The 23740-nt window shown below is 41.5% G+C and overlaps 1 protein-coding gene across 2 annotated transcripts in view; it reads left to right on the forward strand.

The window, feature by feature from the left end:
* The first annotated feature begins 12526 nt into the window (after positions 1–12526).
* The window catches only part of Nt5c3a (5'-nucleotidase, cytosolic IIIA), a 39125-nt gene continuing 27911 nt past the window's right edge, over positions 12527–23740 (forward strand). Inside the window, exon 1 of one of the 2 annotated variants that reach the window (XM_027429718.2) lies at positions 12527–12746. Coding sequence is in view for 1 of the 2 variants with exons in the window: in XM_027429719.2 (XP_027285520.1) it covers positions 12744–12746 (3 nt within the window). In the remaining variant the exon portion in view is untranslated. The remainder of the gene's footprint in view (positions 12747–23740) is intronic. The other variant, XM_027429719.2, reaches the window with a different exon arrangement.

A 23740-nucleotide genomic window follows, 5' to 3' on the forward strand; every position in this document is an offset into this window, starting at 1 on the left:
CACTAACCAAAAAAGTGAAAGACCTGTACCATAAGAATTTTGAGTCTCAAAGAATGAAATTAAAGAAGATACCCGAAAAGTGAAAGATCTCCCATGCTCTTGGATAGGCAGGATCAACATAGTAAAAATGGAAATCTTGCCAAAAGCAATCTACAGATTCAATGCAATACCCATCAAAATCCCAACAAAATTCTTCACTGACCTTGAAAGAATAATTATCAACTTTATATGGAGAAACAAAAGACCCAGGATAGCCAAAAACAACCCTGTACAATAGACGAACTTCTGGAGGCATCACCATCCCTAACTTTAAGCTCTATTACAGAGCTATAGTCCTGAAAACAGCTTGGTATTGGCACAAAAATAGACAGGTACACCAATGGAATAGAGTTGAAAACCCTGATATTAACCCACACACCTACCAACACCTGACTTTTGACAAACAATCCAAATATATACGCTGGAACAAAGAGAACATTTTCAACAAATGGTGCTGGCATAACTGGATGCAAACATGTGGAAGACTACAGATAGACCCAAGCCTTTCGCCCTGCACAAAACTAAGTCAAAATGGATCAAAGACCTCAACATAAACCCAGCCACACTGAACCTATTAGAAGATAAAGTGGGAAATACTCTTGAATTAATCGGTACAGGAGACTGCTTCCTGAACATAACACCAGTAGCACAGACACTGAGATCAATAATTAATAAATGGAACCTCCTGAAACTGAGAAGCTTCTGTAAGGCAAAGGACACAGTCAGCAAGACAAAAGCCCACAAACTGGGAAAAGATATTCACCAACCCCACATTTGACAGAGGGCTGATCTCCAAAATATACAAAGAACTCAAGAAGCTAGTCTCCAAAACATCAAACAATCCAATTAAAAATAAGGTACAGAACTAAATAGACAATTCTCAATAGAGGAATCTAAAATGGCTGAAAGACACATAAGAAAGTGTTCAACATCCTTAGCCATCAGGGAAATGCAAATCAAAACAACTCTGAGATACCATCTTACTCCTGTCAGAATGGCTAAAATCAAAAACACAAATGATAGTTTATGCTGGAGAGGATGTGGAGAAAGGGGAACACTCCTCCACTGCTGGTGGGAGTGCCAACTTGTACAGCTACTTTGGAAAATAGTATGGCAACTCCTCAAGAAAATGGGAATGAGTCTACCACAAGATCCAGCAATTCCACTCCTAGGCATATACCCAAAAGAAGCACATTCATATAACAAAGACATCTGTTCAACCATGTTCATAGCAGCACTATTTGTAATAGCCAGAAACTGGAAGCAGCCTAGATGCCCCTCAACTGAAGAATGGATAGAGAAAATGTGGTACATTTACACAATGGAGTACTACTCAGCAGGAAAAAACAATGAAATCTTGACATTTGCAGGAAAATGGATGGAACTCAAAGAAACCATTCTGAGTGAGGTAACCCAATCACAAAAAGACAAACATGATATGTACTCACTCATTTGTGGACCTGCTTTATGATACATAGTAGTGACCATGCTTTATCAGAGCTGTTTTTAATGATGTTGCTCGGAATGGTTTCCTGCCAGATGATGATTGAGAAGCTAATTAAAAAAAAATGGTGCCAGGTACCACAAGAGTAACAGAACTGCGCTGTTTTCTGGGATTTTGTTTTTTACTTTTGTTTTGTTTTTGTTTCTTTTAAATGGAGTATGCTGGATGTCTCTACAATTTTCTTCAAATGACTGAAGAACCTGGAAAAGCTGTTGCTGCTATTGATGCATAACATACTGCTATTATTGGTCTTTTTATATAAATATATATATATATATATACATACATATATAATTTGAATTTTTGGAAACTTTAGCTGTGCTGTCAACTTTGGAAAAAAGTATCCCAGTTTACCATGTTGAGTTGGCATTGTACAAAAATTAACAGCCATATTGGTCTAGAAATGTTGAAGTTATTTTTTTTCCATTTGTACAGGGGTAACGCACTGTATTAAATATGTAAGGTCTTAAAAAAAAGAAGGGATTTTGAGAGCCCATCCCATGTAAAGGGATGCTCTCTTGGCCTGGACACATGGGGAAGGGCCTAGGCCTGGCCCAGGATGATGTGGTAGACTTCGGGGAGCCCCTTTTGAGGGCCTTACCCTGCCTGGGGAGTGGGGGGGATGGATAGAGGCAGGTGGGATGTTGGGGGGGGAGGGAGAGGGAAAAGGGTTTGACATATGAAGCAAGCTTGTTCCTAATTTGAACTAATAAAAGAATAAAATAAAAAATTTAAAAAAAGAAACAAAATCTATTTATCTTTTGCTTACAAGAAACACATTTAGGTTGGGTGGTATCGTATGCCTTTAGTCCCATCATTTGAGAGGCTGAGGCAGGCGGATGTCTATGAGTTAGAGACTAGTCTGGTATAAAAGAGCTAGTTCCAGGATAGCCTCCAAAGCCACAAAGAAACCCTGTCTAAAAGAAAGAAAGAAAGAAAGAAAGAAAGAAAGAAAGAAAGAAAGAAAGAAAGAAAGAAACTTAGTTAACAGGCACCAAGTTAGAGTAAATGATGAACAAAGTACACCAATGAAACGCCTTGGGGAACCAGGGTGTAAGAAGGAGTCACTAGCCTAACATCTAACAAAATAGATTTTGAACTAAAACTAATCAAAAGAAAAGAAAAAGTAACCCCAGACCCAGAAAGACAAATATGGGATGTACTCAATCATAAGTGGATATTAGACATAAAGCAAAAGATACCAAGGCTGCAATCCACAGCCCCAGAGAAGCTAGGTAACAAGGGGGACCCTAAGAAGGACATTTAAAATCTCCTAGGTAACCAGGAGTGGGGTAGAAGGGAAGGGGTGGAGGATGGGAACATGAGGGATTGAGGTGGCCAAGTTGTGGGAGGAACAGAGAGGGGGAGCAATGAAAAAGATATTTTGGTAGAGGTTAGGGAGAACCTTGTGCCAGGGAAATTCCCAGGAACCCACAAGGATGACCCCAGCTAAGACTCCTAGCAATAGAGGAGAGGATGCCTGAACTGGCCTTCCCCTGCAATCAGATTAGTGAACACCCTAACTCCCATCATAGAATTGACATCCAGTAACTGATGGAAGCAGATGCAGTGATCCACAGCCAAGCACTGGGCTTAGCTCCTGGAATTCAGTTGAAGAGAGGGAGAAGAGATCATATGAGCAAAGGGGTTGGGGCAAGATCCCTATGGGGAAATCCAGAGACAGCTGACCTGAGCTGGCAGTGCCTCAAAGACACTGGACTGGCACTTGGGGAACCTGCATGGGTTGAACTTGGCCCCCTGAATGTCGGTGACAGTTACCTGACTTGATCCATTTTCTGGGAGCCCCAGGCAGTGGGACCAGAACTTATCCTGGGCACATGAACTGGCTTTTTGGAGCCTGTTATCTATGGTGGGATACCTTGCCAAGGCTGATTCAGGGGAGAGGGTCTTGGTCCTGCCTCAACTTGGTATTTTAGACTTGGTGACTCCCCAAGTCACCTTATACCCTCTGAGGAGTAGATGGGGGTGAAATAGGAGAGTTGGGGAGGTGGGAGAAGAGGGTAGGGGGACCTGGGGTTGGAATGTAAAAAAATTTTAAAGACAGAAACTATAAAAAAGAACCATAATAAAAGAAATACAGAAGGATATTTCATTCTAATCAAGGGAACAGTAAAGGAAGAATGCATTACTGCCTTAAAAATATATGTACCAAACTCAGGGACACCCAATTTCATTTTTAAAAATCTACTACTGAATTAAAAGGCAGAAATTTACATCAACCATTAAATAAGGTGAATTCAATACCCAACTTTCTTAATAGACAGGTCATATGGAAAAAAAGCAAACAGAGAAACAACAGAATTAACAGCCATCATAAATCTAAAGAACATAACAGAGACCTATAGAATATTTTCCCCAATCAGACAAGATTTATATAAATTACTCTGCAGCACATAGAAGCTTTTCTAAAATAGACCATATCCTGAAATGAATAACAAATCACTACAAATAAAAAAGATTGAAATCACTACTTGGATCCTATTTAAACACATGCAATAAAATATAAAATTGACAACCAACAAATCTCTAGTGGATACACAAACTCATGGAGATCAACCAAGTCACTATAAAATGATGACTGGTTCAAAGACAAAATCAATAGAGAAATAACATCTTCCTGGAACTCAAGAAAAATAAAAGAAAACCTCTGGGATATATTGAAGGAAACCCTATGAAGAAAATTTAAAAGTGCCCATTTTTAAAAAATCAGAAAAAATCTGGGCAGTGTTGGTGTACACCTTTAATCCTAGCACTCAGGAGGCAGAGGCAGGTGAATCTCTGTGAGTTTAAAGCCAGCCTGAAGTACAGATTGAATTCCAGGACAGCCAGAGCTGTTACACAGAGAAATCCTGAGAAAGAAAGAAAGAAAGAAAGAAAGAAAGAAAGAAAGAAAGAAAGAAAGAAAGAAAGAAAGAAAGGAGAGAGGGAGGGAGGGAGGGAGGGAGGGAGGCAGGAAGGGAGAGGCAGGGAGAGAAAGGGAGGGAGGGAGGAAGGAAGGAAGGAAGGAAGGAAGGAAGGAAGGAAGGAAGGAAGGAAGGAAGGAGAGAAGGAAGGAAATACATCACAAATGAATTGCTTGATAATGCAACTGAAAAAGTTGGAACAAAACAAATGCAACCCTGTTGACAGCAAGAAATAACAAATATAAAAGCATAAATAAACAAAACAGAAACAAAGAAAAATACAAATAATGAACAAATTTAATTAACAGACCCTTGGCCAAACTAACCAAAAGAAAGAAGGAGGGGAACCAGATGAAAAGAATGAGAAATGAACAAGGAAACATTACAAGAGACAACAAAGGAATTCAGAATATTATAAGAAGATATTTTAAAAACCTATACTCCATTAAGGAGGAAAATGTAAAAGAAATGTTTGATTTTCTAGATTTTTCCAAACCACAAAATTAAACCAAGAAATCAACAAACTAAACAGACTCGTAACAAATGAGATTGAAATAATAATAACAAGCCTTCCAGCTAAGAAAAGTCCAGGGCCTAATGGATTCCCAGAAGAATCTCCCAGACATTCAAAGAAAATCTAGAGGCAGTCCTTCTCACTCAATTTCTAAAAGAAAAGAAACATAAGGAGTGCTCTAAAAACTACTTCTACAAAGTAAGTATCACTCTAATACCAAAGCCAAGTACTAACACAAGAGGGAAAACTATAGGCCGATAGCCCTAATGAACATAGACTCAAAAAGACTCAATAAAATGCTTGCAAACAGAATAGAGATATACATAAAAAGAGTATATATGCACATGAAAATTTGGTTTTATCCCTGAAATATAGGGATGGTTCAATATACACAAGTCAATAAATGTAATAATCCACATAAATGGACTTAAAGACAAAAATCACATGATCATCTCAACTGGTGCAGAAAAAGCCTTTAACAAAACCCAACATGCACTCATGATAAAAGTCTTAGAAAATATAGGGCTGGAGGGACCATCCATCTACATAATAAAAGCCAGTTATGAGAAGCCTACAGCCAAGCCAGCATCATCCTAAACACAGAAAAACTTGAAGCAGTTCTACTTGTCAGGAAGGAGACAATGCCTACCTTCCCTACTCCTTTTCAACATTGTGCTCAATGGACTAGCCAGAAAAAATAAGGCAAGAGAAGAAAATTTAAAGGATACACGTAGGGAAAAAAGAACTCAAACTATCCCTATTTGCAGATGACATGGACTATACATTAAAGATACTCAAATTATCAAAACATTACTATAAATGATTAACAAATTCATCAGGGTGGTAGTACACAGAATCAACTTGCACAAATCAATAGCTTTTCTGTAAGCAACAACAAAACATACTAAACACAGCCCCATTCACAATAGCTTCAGAGAAAAGAAAATATCTAAGAATAAATCTAACCAAGGAAGCAAGATGTCTCTATAAAAAACAGAAAACAAAATTTTAAATCTCTGGGAAAAAAAGAGATAAAGACAGTAGAAAATTGAATGATACCTCTTACTCATGGATTACTAGAATTAACATTGTGAAAAGGACAATTATGCCAAAATCTATTGACAAATTCAATGCAATTCAATCAAAATCTCCATCTTATTCTTTACAGAAATAGAAAAACTATCCTAAAGTTTTCACGAACCACGAAAGACCCTGGATAACCTATCAATCCTAAGCAAAAAGGATAGTGATGGAACAATCACAATTCCAGTTTTTAAGACATATTACAGAGCCACAGTAAAATAAAAACCAAGCAAGCAATATGGTGTTGACACATAACAGACATGTAAACCAATGGAAAAAACATGAGTACATAGGACTTCAGCCATTTAATATTTGATAAAGATGCCAAAAACACACATGAAGAAAAATATCTTCAACAAGTGATTCTGGGGAAATTGGATATAATACTTGCAAAAGAATGAAATTAGACCTGTATCTATTACCTTGCATAAAAACTAACTCAAAATGGATCTAAGGCCTAAACTTGAAACACTGAACCTGATAGAATTAATCAATCATAGGCAGTACAATACATGATACAGGTGTAGGGAAGGCTTCCTGAATATGACTCCACTTGCCCAACAAGAAAGGCAAAAAAAATGACAAGCTGGAATTGATGAAAACAAAGTTTCCGTACAATTGTAGAAAAAACCAAGCAAGTGAAGAGGGAGCCTATAGGAAGCAATAGAATCTTTACCAATTATATATCTGACAGAGGTTTAATATCCAGAATATACAGATAACTCAGAAAGCAAAGAGACAAAAAGAAAAAAGGCACACTCACAAAATGGGCCTTAGACAGAATAGAACGTTCTCAAAAGAAGAAAATGAAATGGTCAAGAAATACCCAAAAGAAATTCATCATCCAGCAATTATGGAAATACAAATCAAAAAACTTTGACATTTTCTAATAGCCCTCTCAGAATAACAAAGATAAACAAAACAACTGGCGACAAATGCTGGAGGTAATCCAGAAAAAATGGAACCTTCTTTTACTGTTGGTGGGATTGGAAACTGGTGTAGCAACTATGGAAGTCACTGTGGAGAATTCTTAAAAAGCTAAAACTGAATCTACCATATGACCCATCCATATACCATTCCTCAGCAGATGCCCAAAGGACCGGACACGACACTCCACAGATAATTGCTCAAGCATGTTAATTGCTGTTCTAATCACAATAGCTCAGAAATGGAAACAACCTAAATGCCCTAGAACCAAATAATGGCTAATGAGAAGGTGGTGCATATACACTAAGGAATACTAGTCAGCTGTAAATAAAATGAAATCATGAACTTTACAGTTAAGATTATATGGAGTGAGATCAACTAGACTCTGAAAAACAAATACTGTATTTTCTCTCTTACTGGAGTTTCTTAGCTCCAAATATTCCGATATGAGTACAGAACCTGCAGTAACTACAGAAACCAGGAAAGTCAAATAGGACCATCGACGGGATAGGATAAGTGGGTTATGGATCAATAGAAAGGGGAGGAGCAGGGTGCAAGTAATCTGACTGGGGAAATGGGAAGAGGACATGGCATCTTATGAAAGGAAATGGAGTAATTACAAAAAAGGTGGGAGAAGGGTAAAAGGGACTAGCAAGATACAAATGATCTAATAGGAGAAATTTGGAAAGGAAGATTCCATAGGGAAATGGGGTTAGGTACAGGAAAAGGAGGAAGTTAGGTAAAATAACTATATGGATATATTAAAAAGCTACAAAGAATCAAGCAATTCTTTAACAAAACAAAACCCTATGAATGAATGCCATTCAGTGTATAAATGTACATATATAGTTTTAATGAACCTTTCTTATCTGGTGCTGACAATACTCCCTCCAAGAGTCAAGGACCAACTAACAAAAATCTCAGTACCAAACAAGAGAAGCCCTCTGTTTAGTTGTTGTCCAGGGATGCCTAAGAGACTCCCAAAATATAACCCTATTGCTGTTGTCCTTTGCTGTCTCCCAGAAGTGGAAGGTAAATCTCTATTGCTGAAGATACTATATACTTCCTACAGAGGGCCCAGAGGGCCCTGAACTAGAACTGACCTGAACACTCTGTCTCTGAAGACTAGCTTTCATGGTATCAGAAAGTGCATGCAAACTTCCAAAGCAGGCAAGCAAAAGCACTAATGAAACCTTATGTTGGAGAGGATGGGAAATGAGGGGAAGACTCCTCCACCAATGGTGGGAGTGCAAACTTGTACCGCCACTTTGGAAATCAGGATGGTGGTTTCTCAGAAAAACTTAGAATCCAGCTACCTCAATACCCAGCAATAACACTTGTGGGCATATATATACCCAAAGGGTGTACACTCGTACCACAAGGACATCTGATCAACTATGTTCATAGCAGCATTATCTGTGATAGCCAGAACCTGAAAGCAACCTAGATGCTCCTCAACCAAAGAATGGATAAAGGAAATGTGGTACATTTACACAATGGAGTACTATAACGTGGTTGAAAAACAATGACATCTTGAAATTCTCAGGCAAATGGATGGAACTAGAAGGAACCATCCTGAGTGAGGTAACCCAGACACAGAAAGACAAACATGGTATAAACTGACTTATAAGTGGATATTAGACATAGAGCAAAGGACAACCAGCCTACAATCCACCACCCCAGAGAAACTAGGAAACAAGGAGGACTTTAAGAAAGACCTACATGAACCCCTGAAAAAGGGAAAGGGACAAGATCTCTTGAGTAAATTGGGATCATGAGGGAAGGGGAAGGGAGGTAGGAGAAAGAGGAGGGATGAAGGGGAGGGGGAGGAGAACATGAGGGATCGGGAAGGTTGAGTTGGAGGAAAGAGAGAGGAGGAGAGCAAGGGAAGAGATACCTTGATAGAGGGAGCAACTATGGCATTAAAGAGAAACCTGGCAGCAGGGAAATTCCCAGGAATCCACAATGATGACCCCTAACTAAGGATCTAAGCAATAGTGGAGAGGCTACCTTAAATGCCCTTCCTGTATAATGAGATTGATGACTATCTTAAATGTGATCCTAGAGCCTTCATCCAGAAGCTGATGGATGCAGAAACAGAGATTCACAGATAAGCACTGAGCTGAACTCCTGGAGTCTAGTTGTAGAGAGGGAGGAGTGATGAACACAGGGATCAAGAACATGCTGGAAAAACCCACAGAAACAGCTGACCTGAGAAGGTGGGAGTTCATGGGCCGCAGTCTGACAGCTGAAGAACATGCATAAGACCCAAGTAGGCCCCCTGGACATGGTTGCCAGTCTGAGGACTTGGGCAGTCTATGGAGCCGCTAGTAGTGGATCCAGTATTTATCCCTAGTGCATGAATTGGATTTTTGAAGCCCATTCCCTATGGATGGATACTCTCTCAGCCTAGATACAGGGAGGGAAGGCCTTGGTCCTACCCAAAAATGATGTGACAGAGTTTAATGATCCCCCATGGGAGGCCTCACCCTCTCTGAGGAGTGGGTGGGGGTGGGTTGGGGAGATGGTGGGGGAAGTGGGAGGATTAAAGGGAGAAGGAACTGGGATTGGAATGTAAAATAAGATTGTTTTTAATTTAAGTAAAAAAATTAATAAAAAAATAAAAAGAAAATGATAGACCAACTTCAATGATGAACATAGATGCTAAAATTCTTGCAAAGCAAATTTAAGAACACATATCAAAGATCATCCACTGTGACCAATTTAACTTTTTTTCAAGAATACAAGGAATACAGAATTGCAAATCATTAAGTGTAATTCAATGCATAAAGAGATAGAAGGTCAGAAAACACTTAATTATCTCAGGTGATGAAACTAGGACTTCCACAAAGATCCATTTCCTCATAATAAAAATCTTGAGGAAACTGAGAACAGGAAAAACATATCTCAACGTATCTCATGAAGGTTATCTACAACAAACCTACTGGTAACATTATACTGTGTGGGAATTCCCAGATCATTTCCTCTAAACCCTGAAATAGGACAAGGATTACCATTCTCTCTATTCATTCAGTATAGTGCTCACAGCCTTAGTGAGAGCAATAAGCAGTCTACCTTTTTAAAAGATAAGTCATTGATAATGTACTCATACTGGCCTCAAACTCATGATTCACTTGTTTTGGCCTACCAAGTAATCACTATCGTGCTACCACTATCTTTACACAGCAGTTTTTACATAGTAGTCAATATTGTATGTATGTATATATTTGTCTTAGAGTTTCTATTACTCTAAGAATAGTGAAGAGTCACCATGACCACAGCAAATTTTATACAGGAAAACATTTAAGTGGGGTGAGCTTATAGCTTCAGAAGTATAGCCCATTATTGTCATGGTGGGAAGCATGGTGGCACACAGGCAGACATGATGCTGGGGAGTAGTTGAGAGTTCTACATCTGGATCCACGGGCAGCTGGAACAGACAGACAGCCACTAGGCCTGATTTGAGATCCAGAATTCTCAAAGCCTACTCTCAGTAACACACTTCCTCCAACAAGTCCACAAGTCCTAATCCTTTCAAATGATGTCACTCCCTTTGAGCCTCTGGGGGCCATTTTCATTATCCAAAGTACAACAACACTTAACTGAATTTTGGTCTTGTAACAAACTCAATTAATCGAAACTGCTGTGGTCTACAAAATGAAGAAAGAATAGGTAACAATAATCCTACTGCAAGAACTCCTGGTAGTTTCATCCTGCTTCAGCGACACTCTGAAATCTGTTTGAACCAATTCTGTCAGTTGTAGTACAGGTCACCGGCAGAGGCTGCTTAAGGTCCATATGACATTCCTCAAGGTATTTTTGGATCTCTTGTACCTTTTTCTCAAAGATGCTCATAGAATTTCACATAAATTATGCTTGTATTTCCAGTATCTTACATCTCCTAGTAGTTTGAATGAGAATGTTCCCCCTAGGCTCAGATGTTTAAACAAGTGGTCCCCAGATGGCCATGCTGTTTGGAGAGGTTTAGGTGCATCCTCATTAGAGGAAGCCTGTCCCTGGAAGCTTGCTTTGAAAGTTTAGAGACTCTGCGTGACTTCCTGTTTGCTCCCTCTGCTTTGTGTTTGTAATTGAGATGTGTGCAGTCAGCTTTCTCCTCCTGCTGCCATGCCGATAACCCGCTGCCACCTACTGTCATGCTGTCTGCACTGTTACGGATTGTAGTGCTCTGGAACTATGTGTCACAGTAAATTCTTTCTTCTATGAGTTGCCTTGATCATGGTGCTTTATCACAGCAACAGAAAAGTAATTAATACAAATCCCTTCAAATTTTAAACATCCTTTGCGCAGAAGAAACACACACATGTGTGTATGTGGAAATTTTTACTAGTAAATATATCTACTAGTGCAAGATCTACTCCAAACATAACCTTTTCACTGAGCTCACTCTCATAGCCCTGGAAAGATTTTCATCTGCCCAGTGTAACCTTAAGTCACCGTACATTTCCACTCCTGCGTTTCCACATCACTCTCGAATTATCAAATACAACACTTATTTATTTCAGTAACCCAGGATGGTATATGTTAGCCTCAATTTCTTGGCTACTTCTTTGAGGTTTTATTGTTTGTGAACCAGGGTCATGGTCCATGGTCTTGGTTAGTCAGCCATCTGGCAGCAATCATCGTGCCTTAGGATCCTAGGTGTGGGTATTAGAAGCTTGCTACACCATGACCAGCTTGAGTCTCCTATTTGTGTGGGACTGCTATTTGCACAATACATAAATTGTTTTACTCTGGTTAGTACATCAATTTGCTTTTAGGCCAATTAGCCTAGAAAAAAGTATTCTTTCTCCTCCACAGTTATTAATTCTTGACTTCCTTCGGTTGCACATTACCAGACAGAGAGAGCCTGGCCAAACAGCAGCATCGGTCTCACAAAACTGGAGTTACGACCCTAAAAATCTCTCTTGCACCCTTACCAACCCATTCCTAGAGAAGCAGAGGAAACAATACCAACCCCTTGAATGACACTAGGTAAGTGTAAATAACTGCAAGTCTGGCTGCTCACACTGCTGAGGAACGTACGCTTAACTAGTGGGTAGCAGTGGGTTGAGAAGGGAAGACCTGCAGCACACAGACCTCCCCAGGAAACCTAAAAACCTGGCCTTCCAACCCAGGATGCTAATGCGCAAGTCAGACACGGAGCCGCTGAGGCTGCTGGGCATTGTAGTCCATGTTGGCAGAGTCGGGGCACAGTTTCTGAGTGGGCGGTGGTTGAAATCTCTTCCACTGGGACAGGGCTTTGGTTACTGTCCCGTGCATTTCTGGGAGCTCTTTACTGTGTGCTATAGATACTGCCTAGCGTTTAGAGAGTTGGGGTTCTGGATTACACAAACGCCACTTCTTTCCAGCACTTCCGTGTCTTTGCGGCGTAGCTCTGGCGGCCCGGTCAGAGGAAGTCCCGCCCCGCGGTGGGGGTGGGGTTCCGGACAGGCAGTCCCCGCCCCTCTGTCCCCGCCCCCACCTCTCCTGGGCGGGGCTTCCCGGGTCTCCGCCGCGCGGGGCGGAGCTCCGGGCTGGCGTGCCGCGTGCCGCCGCGCCCCTGGGCTCGTAGCTGCCGGTTCGGGGCTGTGGCGCCGGGGGCACGCGGGCCTGTCCATGGACGCGCGCCGCCGTGGCGCGGGTGGGCGCGGTGGCGAGCGCCAGTGTGTGCGCGGTGGTGGCGGGCGTGGTGCTGGCCCAGTACATATTCACCTTGAAGAGAAAGACGGGCCGCAAGACCAAGATCATCGAGATGGTGAGTGCGGGCGCCGCGGCTCGCACGCGGGCTGCGGGAGCAGCGTGGGCCGAGCGCGGCCGGCGCCGCGAGGGCGGGCTGCACGCGTGCCGATGCTTGACGGAGTCCGTGTGAAAGAATAAGGCGAACAGATGCTCCGAGATAACTCCCTCACGCTGCAAAACCCGTTTCTCCAGAGCTAATCTCAAATCGGCACCCGCCTGCGGGAGGTGCAGCTAATCCGATTCAGACTCCTGTCCAGGAGTCGTTTGGTATTGTTTTTTCTTTTCTTTTCTTTTTTTTTTTTTTTTTTTTTTTTTTTTTTTGCATCCGGGCTGCCTTGCGTTACGTTATGAAAACAGCATCTTCAGTGTTTTTTTAGGGATGCCAGCCAGCCAGTGGGATATTGGAATAGCTCGAGTATTTGAATGTTCTCCCTAGTCGAATGCTCCAAAAAGTGTTCTTGTGTCGGTCCCCCAAAGCTCCTGCGAGAATCCTATAAAATGTTCTTTTAAGAATTATTTACAGCTTCGTTGAAGTTGTCTCCAGAATTCCATTCGAGGTACATTTAAAAGTGATTTGTTGTTCCCAGGTTGGATATGTTTCGTTTAGGTTTTTGTTTTGATGGTACCTGTTGACTTGAGAGTGATGGGTGTGATTTCTTTGCTGGAGTACAAGTGAACATGCGGAGCCAAACTGTAAAGTTGACAGTATTACTACTCTAAACAATAGTTTAGGCTAGACGTCTTTTATCAGAGCTTATTTTCTTTGTATACCTCTGGTTGCAAACATCTTGTGTCAGAAGTTTTGCTGCCTTCCTAAAGAACTTAAATGGCTTTATTTTGCTTCGTATTCAGAATTTATAATTCATCAGTGGGGGGGGGGAAGAAGCTGATTTCACATCTTTCTGTATGTACTTAAACTATGAACTGGTTTTCCACAAAATCTCAATGAAGGGTTTGCTTTCCTTGTGGAAAAATAATAAAGGCCCATGAAGAATGCCAATTTCACTTGCATGTACCATACAAATCCGTCCATCTTTGCATGTACATAAAGTGCATTGTTTTAAGTAAGCTGTAATATGTATCTGGCATGCTAGTAGCTTTTCTGTAGAAAACGTGAAAAGAGTTTTTTGTTTGTTTTGTTTTACTTTTGTAAGTTGCTTGTTCCTTTACATGGGAGAAGTATTAGAATGACCTGAAATGTGGCTCCAGCTCTAGTTCTTTCTCTTTATAATAGTCTTGACATAGGGGTCTGATGTGCCTGCCTTTATGCCTTTCCTTCAGAGACTTTGTAGAAACCCAGGGATATTCCATTGAATATCGCTGTTCTGGTCACAGATAACATATAACTACCTAACCAAGGTAGGCTAGAGGAAAAATGACACCACTTGTGACCTTCTGAACCCATGGTGATCCTCTTGCCTCAGCCATCTGGATACAAGATTACATGCATGAGCCACCGTGCCAACCAGGACATTTTTAATTGAAAGACATTAAGGAACTGCTGGGGAGCTATGCATGTCATAGTGGAAATGTCCAGTAACATAGCAACCTAAATATCCGGAGAAAACCAACTAGAAGGCATACTAGAAGTATTCAGAGAGATAAGACAACCTGTTTAGCAAAGTTGGCTAAGTTCTTTACAAATTTAATTATCCTCGTGCTCCCTGAATCCGTATTAAAATATATCCTTACTTACTAATGGAGATTGCAACATACAGACACCCTCTATACTGGGTATAGTCCCCAGGGCTTTATACCTTCTAGACAAGCATAGCCATTTCATTAGTCCTGCCCCCCAGGTCCCACCCCCTTCTAAGACAGGGTCTTTCTAAATTGCTTATCCTTGCCTTGAATTTGTAATCCTGCCTCAGTTGATTACAGGCATGCACCACCAAGACCAGCTCCAGATTTCTCTTTTTCACACCTCCAGTCTCTTAAGATTACTATTTGTCATTATGAAATACTTTCTCCATGCATTTTATTTTAGAACAGTATAGATTTACAGTAGTATGAACATGAGTTCATATATCACATACCAGTTTTCCTTGTCATTAACATCTTGTATGACTCATTTGATACAGTTAATGAACAAATATTGTCACATTATTACATGGCCAAGGTTGTTTTTGTTTTGTTTTGTTTTGTTTCAGATTTCCTTTACTTTTACTAATGTGTTTCTCTGTTCTAGGAGCCCCTCTTGGGTACCACAGTGCGCTTACTCATCATAGCTCCTTATCTTACCCCGCGCTGATCCTCTGCACATGTGTTCCACCCCCAGCACCCCCCCTCAGTCTCCTTATCTCTTCTTGACTGGGGCACTTTCTCAGACTTCTCTTGTTCTTGTCCCTCACACTTTCCAGTTGTTATGGTTATATATTTTGCAGTATGTCCTTGGTTGGATTTTATCAGGGGTTTGTCTCCTGATTAACTAGGATTGTGAGGGTTTCTCAGAGGGTGACTAGTGAAGTGTTACTTTCATCACATAGCAAGGGTGCATGCTGTCAGCCTAATGTCTAACTTGTAGCTGTCTCTGGTGGAAGTAAGCTTGTCAGCAGTCTCCACGGTCAGTTATTTTATGTCTCCTACTCAGGATGTGCCCTTTGGAAAGACATCATATGAGAAGTTTGTGTTTACAGTAGAGTTACAGGTCACATCCTTGGGGGTAAAGTATCTGTGTGAACTATTGGGGTTATTCTGTATGGGAAATTATGTAAGCATCAGTACAGGCTCATAGATATTTCTCTTATATTTGGAGTTGAAATCCAGTACTACTTCATTTGTTCCTAATACTGCTCCCATTTGACCACTGAGAGCTCTGTCAGTTGAGTCTTCTGTCTTTCTCACGTTTCATCAAATCCATAAATGTTTTCAGATAAAAAATGAAATAGTGGCTGCCCAGTAAATGATATGGCAAGAGTGACAAGGCTGGGCTAGGTGTTCAGGTTGTTTTGTTTTGAGACAGTCTTGCTATATTGCCTATGCCTGTTTCAGAACCCCATACAGAATTGACCTCCAACCCTATGTTCTCCTTTAGCTGGGACTATAAATGTTGGTTATTACCTGGCATTTAGGACGAGGTTTTACAGACTCGGGTCCATAGCCATACCCACCCAGAGCTTCTAGTGATCTAAAAGGGTTTGGGGTTTTTGGTGGTGGTGGTGGTGGTGGTGGTGGTGGTGGTGGTGGTGGTTTACTTGATTTTAAAAAAATTAACTGAAAGGTCAGCAAGATAGTTCAGTGAGGCACTTGGTGCCAGGCCTGATAGCACAAGGTCATCCCTGTGTTAATTTCTACATTATCAGGGTTGTTCCCTGCAGCAGCATTGAGTCATTGAGACAAGGTGAAATACATCCTGTTGCTTGATACACAAACAATGTGACAATTCAAGTGCCACCAGGTCGTATATCTCTGTGAGAAAACATTTTCAAAGAAGTATTTAAAAATATGGATATATGTTAGCATTACAAATGAGCATTTACTATATGGGGAATTTTCTGTACTGGGTATTGAACCTATTGCATGCCAAGCAAGCCCTTTACAAGCCCATTTACAATTCTATTTGGAGACTGAGTCTCAATGAATTGCCCAGGCTGGCCTTGAATTTGCATTTCTCTTTCCTGGTCTCTAGATTCACTGGCATTACAGGTGTGTACCACTAAGTCTGTGCCTGTAGATTTTGATGATAAGTAATGGCTCAACTACAGAGATGGCTCAGTGGTTAAGAGCACTTGTTGCTTTTACAGAAGACCTGGGTTTGGTTTGCAGCAGACACAGGATGGCTCAACACCATCTCTAACTTCAGCTCCAGAGTATCCAGTGCCTTCTTTTGCTTAGAATCAATGGACAGAGACTGCCCCAGCAGCAGAGAAGACTGAGTATGGCTGACCAAAAGCACCCTGCTGCCACACACACAAGCACATTTGTCTTTTTAAGACTTAAAAAAGAAAGAAAGAAACATTAGTAGCAAAGTAGTTTTCTACGTGGATACATAATATCTTTTCCCGTGCTTAGGCCTTACAGCTGGATACCCTGTGGAGCCCAGTAAGAATGGGAACATTGGGTCAGGCAGCTCAGTACTCAGGCGGTTGCTTTTCAACTTGCAAGTGGTGTGGCCTTGCACAGGTTGCCTGTGCTCTCACTGCACCTGAGCAAACTGTAGCTTGGAGAGTTCTCTCTAAGCCAGGGATTGTATCCATGTCAGTGAGAGAAGGATACTGTTCCAGGCTGAGTGAGCCCTTTGTGAGTTAGGATGGAAATCCGGTACATACTAAAGTTCTGGGTCTGAAGCAAAAGAAAGGTGACCTTCTAGAGAAAGAGGTACAAAGAGGCACCCTGAAGGCAGACAAGGCCCAGTGGAGGTATAGCAACTGGCTTTCAGGGAGAGATTAGCCCTGCCTTTTCCAGACCTTCAAGTTCACCTGCACCACTGTACACTGGGCTGACGATGGACCTGTGCTTGTGGTGCGGCCTCCTCCGGAGTCCCCCATGGACAGTCCTAGGTCAGACTTGTCAATTTCATGGCCCTTGGATGGAACCTGCTAGCCAGGGCCTCTTGTTTTATCTGTTGGGAAAGACAACCACCTAAACTGCAGGAAAAGACTGGAATGTGTGTCAAGAGAGCCAAGGAAGAAAGCTTTATTGAAGCAGGCTACACACCTTCAGGTTGGGAGACTGCCAGCAATGAGGTGGGGAGAGGCTCCCGGGTGCTCCCATTTTCTTATCATCTTCTCCAAACGTTTGTCCTTATGTAGCCTTCCCTCCCCTCACAGTTTTTCCATTGAAAAAGGAAGTAGCTTTTAGGAAGCCCCACCTACTCTCTCTATACCCTTGTAACCTTCTCTCAGCATATCTTTTTTAAATTGAATGATAAAGACATTTGCCTGTTTTTCCAGATTAGTTTGCTTTATGTCTTTTTTGCATTTTAAAAATGGTGTGTGTGTGTGTGTGTGTGTGTGTGTGTGTGTGTGTTACGTTTGCAAGTGTCATAGAGATCAGACATTATTGTTGCAAGTTTTCCTGTCTTGCCGTCCACTCCATTATTTTTTGAGACAGACTCACACTGAACTTAGAGCTGTGGTTTTTAGCTAGAGTGGTGAACAGTAAATCCTCCAAAGCCTGCTCCCCTCCTAAGCAGCCTCCCTACACATACCTATGTGCCCCTTTCCCTCTTCCTGAGTGCTGGGATTAAAGGCATGCACCACTACACCTGGCCAAAAGTAAAGATTTTAATAAATATTTTGTGTGCTAAGGAACTTTATGGTGTTAGTACACTGTTGGTCTCTGCAGGCTTGTTATTGAACTGAGGGCTTGTTCGACACCCCAACCTGTGGGGTGCTGCAGGCATTTTCTTTACAATTAATGGTTGCCGGTAGTAACGGATGGAGAAGAAGAGTCAGTTCTGTTTCCCTTCTCTGTCTTGGCCTCCTAGCCATTGCTTTGGACTTCTGTATATGGCATAGAGGAAAGGGGACAACATAGAGGAAATGTTTTCAATTTAGGTAGTTCTTATTTGACAAATTAATTGTATTGTCTTGACCTGCAAGTTAATTAGTTGGGACTTGTTGTTGGGTACAGAGAATTGAGCCCAGATCTCACACATGGAAAGCACACATTCTACTACTCACCTGCATTCACAGCTTCATGCAAGATATTTAAAATTGCCTGTTTCTGGGGCCAGGAAAATAACCTCCACAGCTAAAAGTGCCTGTCACCAAGCCTGATGACTTCAGGTCCATCCCTGGGATGGCAGAGAGAGAGACCCAACTTAGGCCAGTTGTCCTCTGACCTCCATATGTATAAGTATAGAAGGAGTGTGTGTGTTTGTGTGTGTGTGTGGGGGGGTGTTATTGTTTGTTGCTGTTCTCAGCCCTGGGGATTCAATATTCAAGTAAAGTATTCTGTTTCTTAGCTGTACTCCCAGGTCTAGTGTTGATCACCCTTAGAACAAAACCCTCACCTCATCATTCCTCCATGTTTAGTAAGTTACCTTTGTGTTTTGTGATGAAAATGAAAGCTGTATAAAGTTTGGCATTTTCTGACAGTTATCTACTTGTTTCTTTATTCATATATGACTGCAGAGCAAATCTATTATTTCTAGAGACATGTCTAACTTCTATTTCCACATGGTTTCCTTACAGGCTGTGATTTGGCTTTTTCCTGGAAAATGAACTGAGGTCTGATAGTTGAGCAGAAGTAGGAATAGTGAGAAGATCCAAGTGTTGTCCTAGTAGCAGAGCTTTAGAGATTGGCATTTTAAATAGATTGTGTCTTCCAGGTAGATTGACACCTGGTGAAGTTTAAGGAGGTCAGTTGTAACTGGATATGTCAAAAGATGTCACCATGATCTCCTTTGCTGTCAGGTCCTTACTTTTCCAAGCTACATATGAGGCTAGAGTCAAGAAAGGAAGGGCAATAACCCCCGTAGTAAGACAAGAGCCATGAGGGACCACCAACGAACCAGGTAGTGGTTTACCCTATGGTAGGATAAAGGTCAGGAGTAGGGAGACTGAGTGGAAGAAGGGGTCCCCCACAAAGAAGTCCATACCAACTTCTGGGGTGGTTTGAATGAGCATGGCTCCCATAGGCTCATATGTTTGAATGCTTGGCCCCAGTTGGTGGAACTATTTGGGAAGGATTAGGAGGAGTGGCTTTGTTGGAGGAAGTGTGTTACTAGCAATGGGCTGTGGGGTTTCAAAAACCCACACCATTCCCTGTTAGCTCTTTCTTGTGCTTGTGGATCAGAGGTAAGCTCTCGGCTATTGCTCCAGCAAGCCATGCTTGCCTACCTGCTGTTGTCTTGTGCTCCTCAGTGATGGTCATGGACTGTAACCCTGTGGAACCATGAACTCGAAATTAAACGCTTTCCTTTTGTAAGTTGCCTTGGTAACATTGTTTTGTCTCAGCAGTGGAAAGTAACTAAGACAGCTTTACTTCTCCAGTAGCAGGATTTTACATTGTGTGTTTTTAATATGATGATTCCTTTCAGACTAGGTAGAGCACTCTCTGAAATTCATGTAAAGGGAATATTCACCAAGGAAAACATCAGCGTGAATCAGCAGGAACTAAGGAGTTGCCTTTGTAGATTTAAGTAGGAGTGGAGGGAAGAGGGGATAGAGAAAGAGGCAGGGAGGTGTAAGTGTTTTTACAGTAGTGCTGTGTGTGTGTGTGTGTGTGTGTGTGTGTGTGTGTGTGTGTGTGTGTTCTGTAACTATGTTTTTCAGAGACTACAACTTAGAACCAAGTTCAAAGATGAAGCAAAGTCTGTGAAAATTAAGTAAGAGCTATGAACTTGTTTCCTTTTGAAAACAAAGGTGGTTTTATGAGGTACACTGTTCAAGTTTGAGGAAGAGGGAAGTACTGATAAAATTAAACCCAAAAGTCACAGACTTTAAAAACAATAAACAAACCTAATTTGTGAAAATCATGTCTTCAAGGAAGTAGGAAATGATACTGATGGCAATATTTGAGGAGTAGCAATCAATTAGTCAAGGTTCAAGAAAATGTATTTTAAGATAAGAAATATAAGTGCGCTCAACTCCTGACACTGACTTTATCTCTGTAGCCAACTTTCTGTGGAATTGTCTGAGCATAGGCAAGTACTCTACCACGGAGCCACGTCCTCAGATTAGCAAATATTGCAGAAATGTTTATAGCAGGCTATATGACTTTGTTCTTCTAACCACAGGTCATGCCTCCTTTACATTATCTTCGTGCCACAGTTGACCACATTTTCAGCCCTAACGACAAGCTTGATGTCCTATCTAGTGAGCTCAGAGTTGCTTCCTGAAACAATTGCTGCGGCTTCTTGTTTCTGTTGTTGTGAATTCATCTGTGTGACAGATGAGACCAGTTTCAATCAAGTTCCTAACATTTTTAGTTTGTTCAAAAACTCTTTACGTCCTTCTACTTTCAATATTTGTATTAACAACATAAGCATTTGATTGGGGCTTGAAAGATAGGCATGTCTGTTCTTTACAGAGCTGTGTTTACCACCTGGCTAAGGCTTACAGAAGCTGCTTACTTAAATCATGGGACATTTTTAAATGCCATTCTCCCACTTGCTAGTGATTTAGGGAATGTAAATTATGTAGCCCTATATACAATATATATATATATATATATATATATATATATATATATATATTCTGAACCAGAAACCTGCAGATAGGGGCCAGCAATCTGAAGTTTTTGTTCAGTTGTTGTTTTTTTTTTTTTTTTTAAGGAATCTTATGACTGTAGTCCAAGTTGAGCTCAACTGATCCTCCTGCCTTCGTGTCTCTAAGGGTTCCAGACAGATTTCACTCTCAGGTCTAGCCAGTCCTCCGCTTTAACAGTGTGTTTTAAAATTGTACAGGACTTTCAGTTCATTCTTTACATTTATTTTAAGATATTTACATAAAATATTTAATTTTAAGTGTGTGTGTGTGTGTGTGTAACACACATAAGTGCAGATGCTTTCAGAGGCCAGAAGAAGGCATCCCCTAGAGCTGGAGTTACAGTTTGCGTGCCGTAGGTGCTGGGAACTGAACTCAGGTCCTCTGGAAGAGCAGCTCTTAACTGCTGAGCCATCTCTTCAACCACCAGTATTTTCCCTTTGATACAAGTGTGAGTGGGATTGTTTCCCTGATTTCTTTCTTAGCGTGTTTTTTATTGGTATATAGAAAGCCTACTGATTTTTGTGTTAATTTTGTATGCCTCTATTTTACTGAAAGTGTTTAGCAGTGCTAAGAGTTTTCTGATGGGGCCGTTGTGATCTTTATATGTAGAATCTTAGCGTCTGAAAATAAGGGTACTTGGACTTTTTCCTTTCTTATTTGTGTCCCATTTGTTCCCTTCTTTTGTTCAAGCCAAGACTTAAAGTGCTACATTTAGTGAGTGGAGAAAGTAGACACCCTTGCCTTACTCCTAATTTTAGTGGAAATGCTTTGAGTTTTCTTCCTTTTCTATAAGGTTGGCTACAGGTGTATGTTTAGCCTTTATTACGCTGAGATGTTTGTTTTCCTCCTAGTCTCTTCAGCAGGATGGGGTGATAAATATTTTGAATTTTTTCTCTGGGGTTTCATCTGATTAATTCTTGTTGCAGGACATTACTATATGATTAGTAATTTTTAAGAGTTGTGCTACCTTGTTTTTTTCATGCTTCTTATGTTTTCATATTGGGACGTATACATTGGGTTCAGGGTTTAGTTTGATTTGTTTCTAATTACCTGCATTTTTTATTGGAAGTATTTGCAGTGTCCAAAGGGACGAGGCTGTAATTGGGTTATAGTTTTAACTCTTCACACTCATTCCCACAGTGCTGGGCCAGGTTGCGTCTCTAGCAGTGGACACAACCTCACCAGCATTTGTTTTTATGTAATGACTGCCATTCTGACTGGGGTAAGATGGACTCTCAAGGTGTGGTCACTGGTGTGTACCTGAGCATATGAGATTTGTTCTGGGGTCCAGGAAAGGCTTACTCTCTCTTGGTTCCTGGTCAGGTCACAGAGAGCAGCTGGGCATTGATCCTTGGAGCTGGAACTTGTGGGTTATCAGTATCTCATGTAAGTGACTTCTCCCCAAATAAAATTAACCTATATTATCCTTAAAAAAAAATGGACTCTCAATGTAGTTTATTTTGCATTTCTCTGATGGTAAGTGTAGTGGTTAGTTTGCTGGAGGGTCTTTGTGTCATTTTAAAAAATAGATAATTAATAAAGCCCAGAATGAATTTTATATGATTAAACTGATGCTTCTCTCTGAGCACACACTAAACTGGCATTACTAAAATCTAGGGAGCAGAAATTACAATAAGCTTGGGGTCTCGCACTGTAGCTCAGTTGGAGAGCTTTTGCCTGGCACGCAGGAAGCCCTGAGCTGCACCATGAGCTTGTCATCCCCTCAGCACTGGCGCAGTAGGCTCGGAGGTCCAGCACCATCACCTGTCTCAGGAGGGGGGGGCGGAAGACACAGAGAGAGGGGGAGGGGGGAGAGAGAGAGATTGAGATTTCACAAAGGTTTTTGGCTTAGCAGTAATTTTCATAGTAGTTGAATGTTCCTCCTGCCTTAGCTTCCTGAAGACTGGTCTTGTTACCCGCTGTGTAGCTTTGAGGACTCCCATCCCCGTCCCCCACGAGCCTAAAGGACCCCTGCTCATGCCACAGGTCCCTCAGCAATAGCGGTACAGTGTGATTTGGGTGTGGGGAACCTCCATTATTTGTTTATTTGTTTGTTAAGACAGGTTCTTACTGTGTACTCCAACTGTTCTAGAAATCACTGTGTAAACAGGGCTAGCCTCAAACTTGCAATCCTGGTAGACTCTCAAGTACTGGAACTGATTTGGGGCCATTAGAGCTCGTTAGTCTGCAAGTAAGTTTAGATTGGCGGGGTGGGGGTGGGGGGGATGGGGCTGCTGTTCCAGTTATTTTCCTTATGCTGAGAATTCTGTCCTCGAAGACGAGACTTACTGGGTACATTATGCAAAGCCTTGGGATGGATAAGGGACACTTATCAAGGCTTAGTGTGGCTCATGCTTATTGACGAAACAGGGTGATTTCCACAAATTCTAGGCTACTCTGGACTCCATGCTAGTGTCAGCTACTGCACAATATCCTGTCCTAATGCAAAAAAAAGGAGGAGGACGAAGAAGCAGCAGAACCAAAGGAGGAAAACCTTGATGAAAGGGCCCCTTACCTGTGTGGGAGTGACAGGGGTCAACTGTCGTTTATGAAAGGGCCCCTTACCTGTGTGGGAGTGACAGGGGTCAACTGTCGTTTATGAAAAGGAGCCTTACCTGTGTGGGAGTGACAGGGGTCAACTGTAGTTTATGAAAGGGTCCCTTACCTGTGTGGAGGTGACAGGGGTCAACTGTAGTTTATGAAAGGGTCCCTTACCTGTGTGGAGGTGACAGGGGTCAACTGTAGTTTATGAAAGGGTCCCTTACCTGTGTGGAGGTGACAGGGGTCAACTGTCGTTTATGAAAGGGCCCCTTACCTGTGTGGAGGTGACAGGGGTCAACTGTAGTTTATGAAA

The sequence above is a fragment of the Cricetulus griseus genome, chromosome 8, assembly GCF_003668045.3.
Source record: "Cricetulus griseus strain 17A/GY chromosome 8, alternate assembly CriGri-PICRH-1.0, whole genome shotgun sequence".
In the NCBI taxonomy this organism is placed as follows: domain Eukaryota; kingdom Metazoa; phylum Chordata; class Mammalia; order Rodentia; family Cricetidae; genus Cricetulus; species Cricetulus griseus.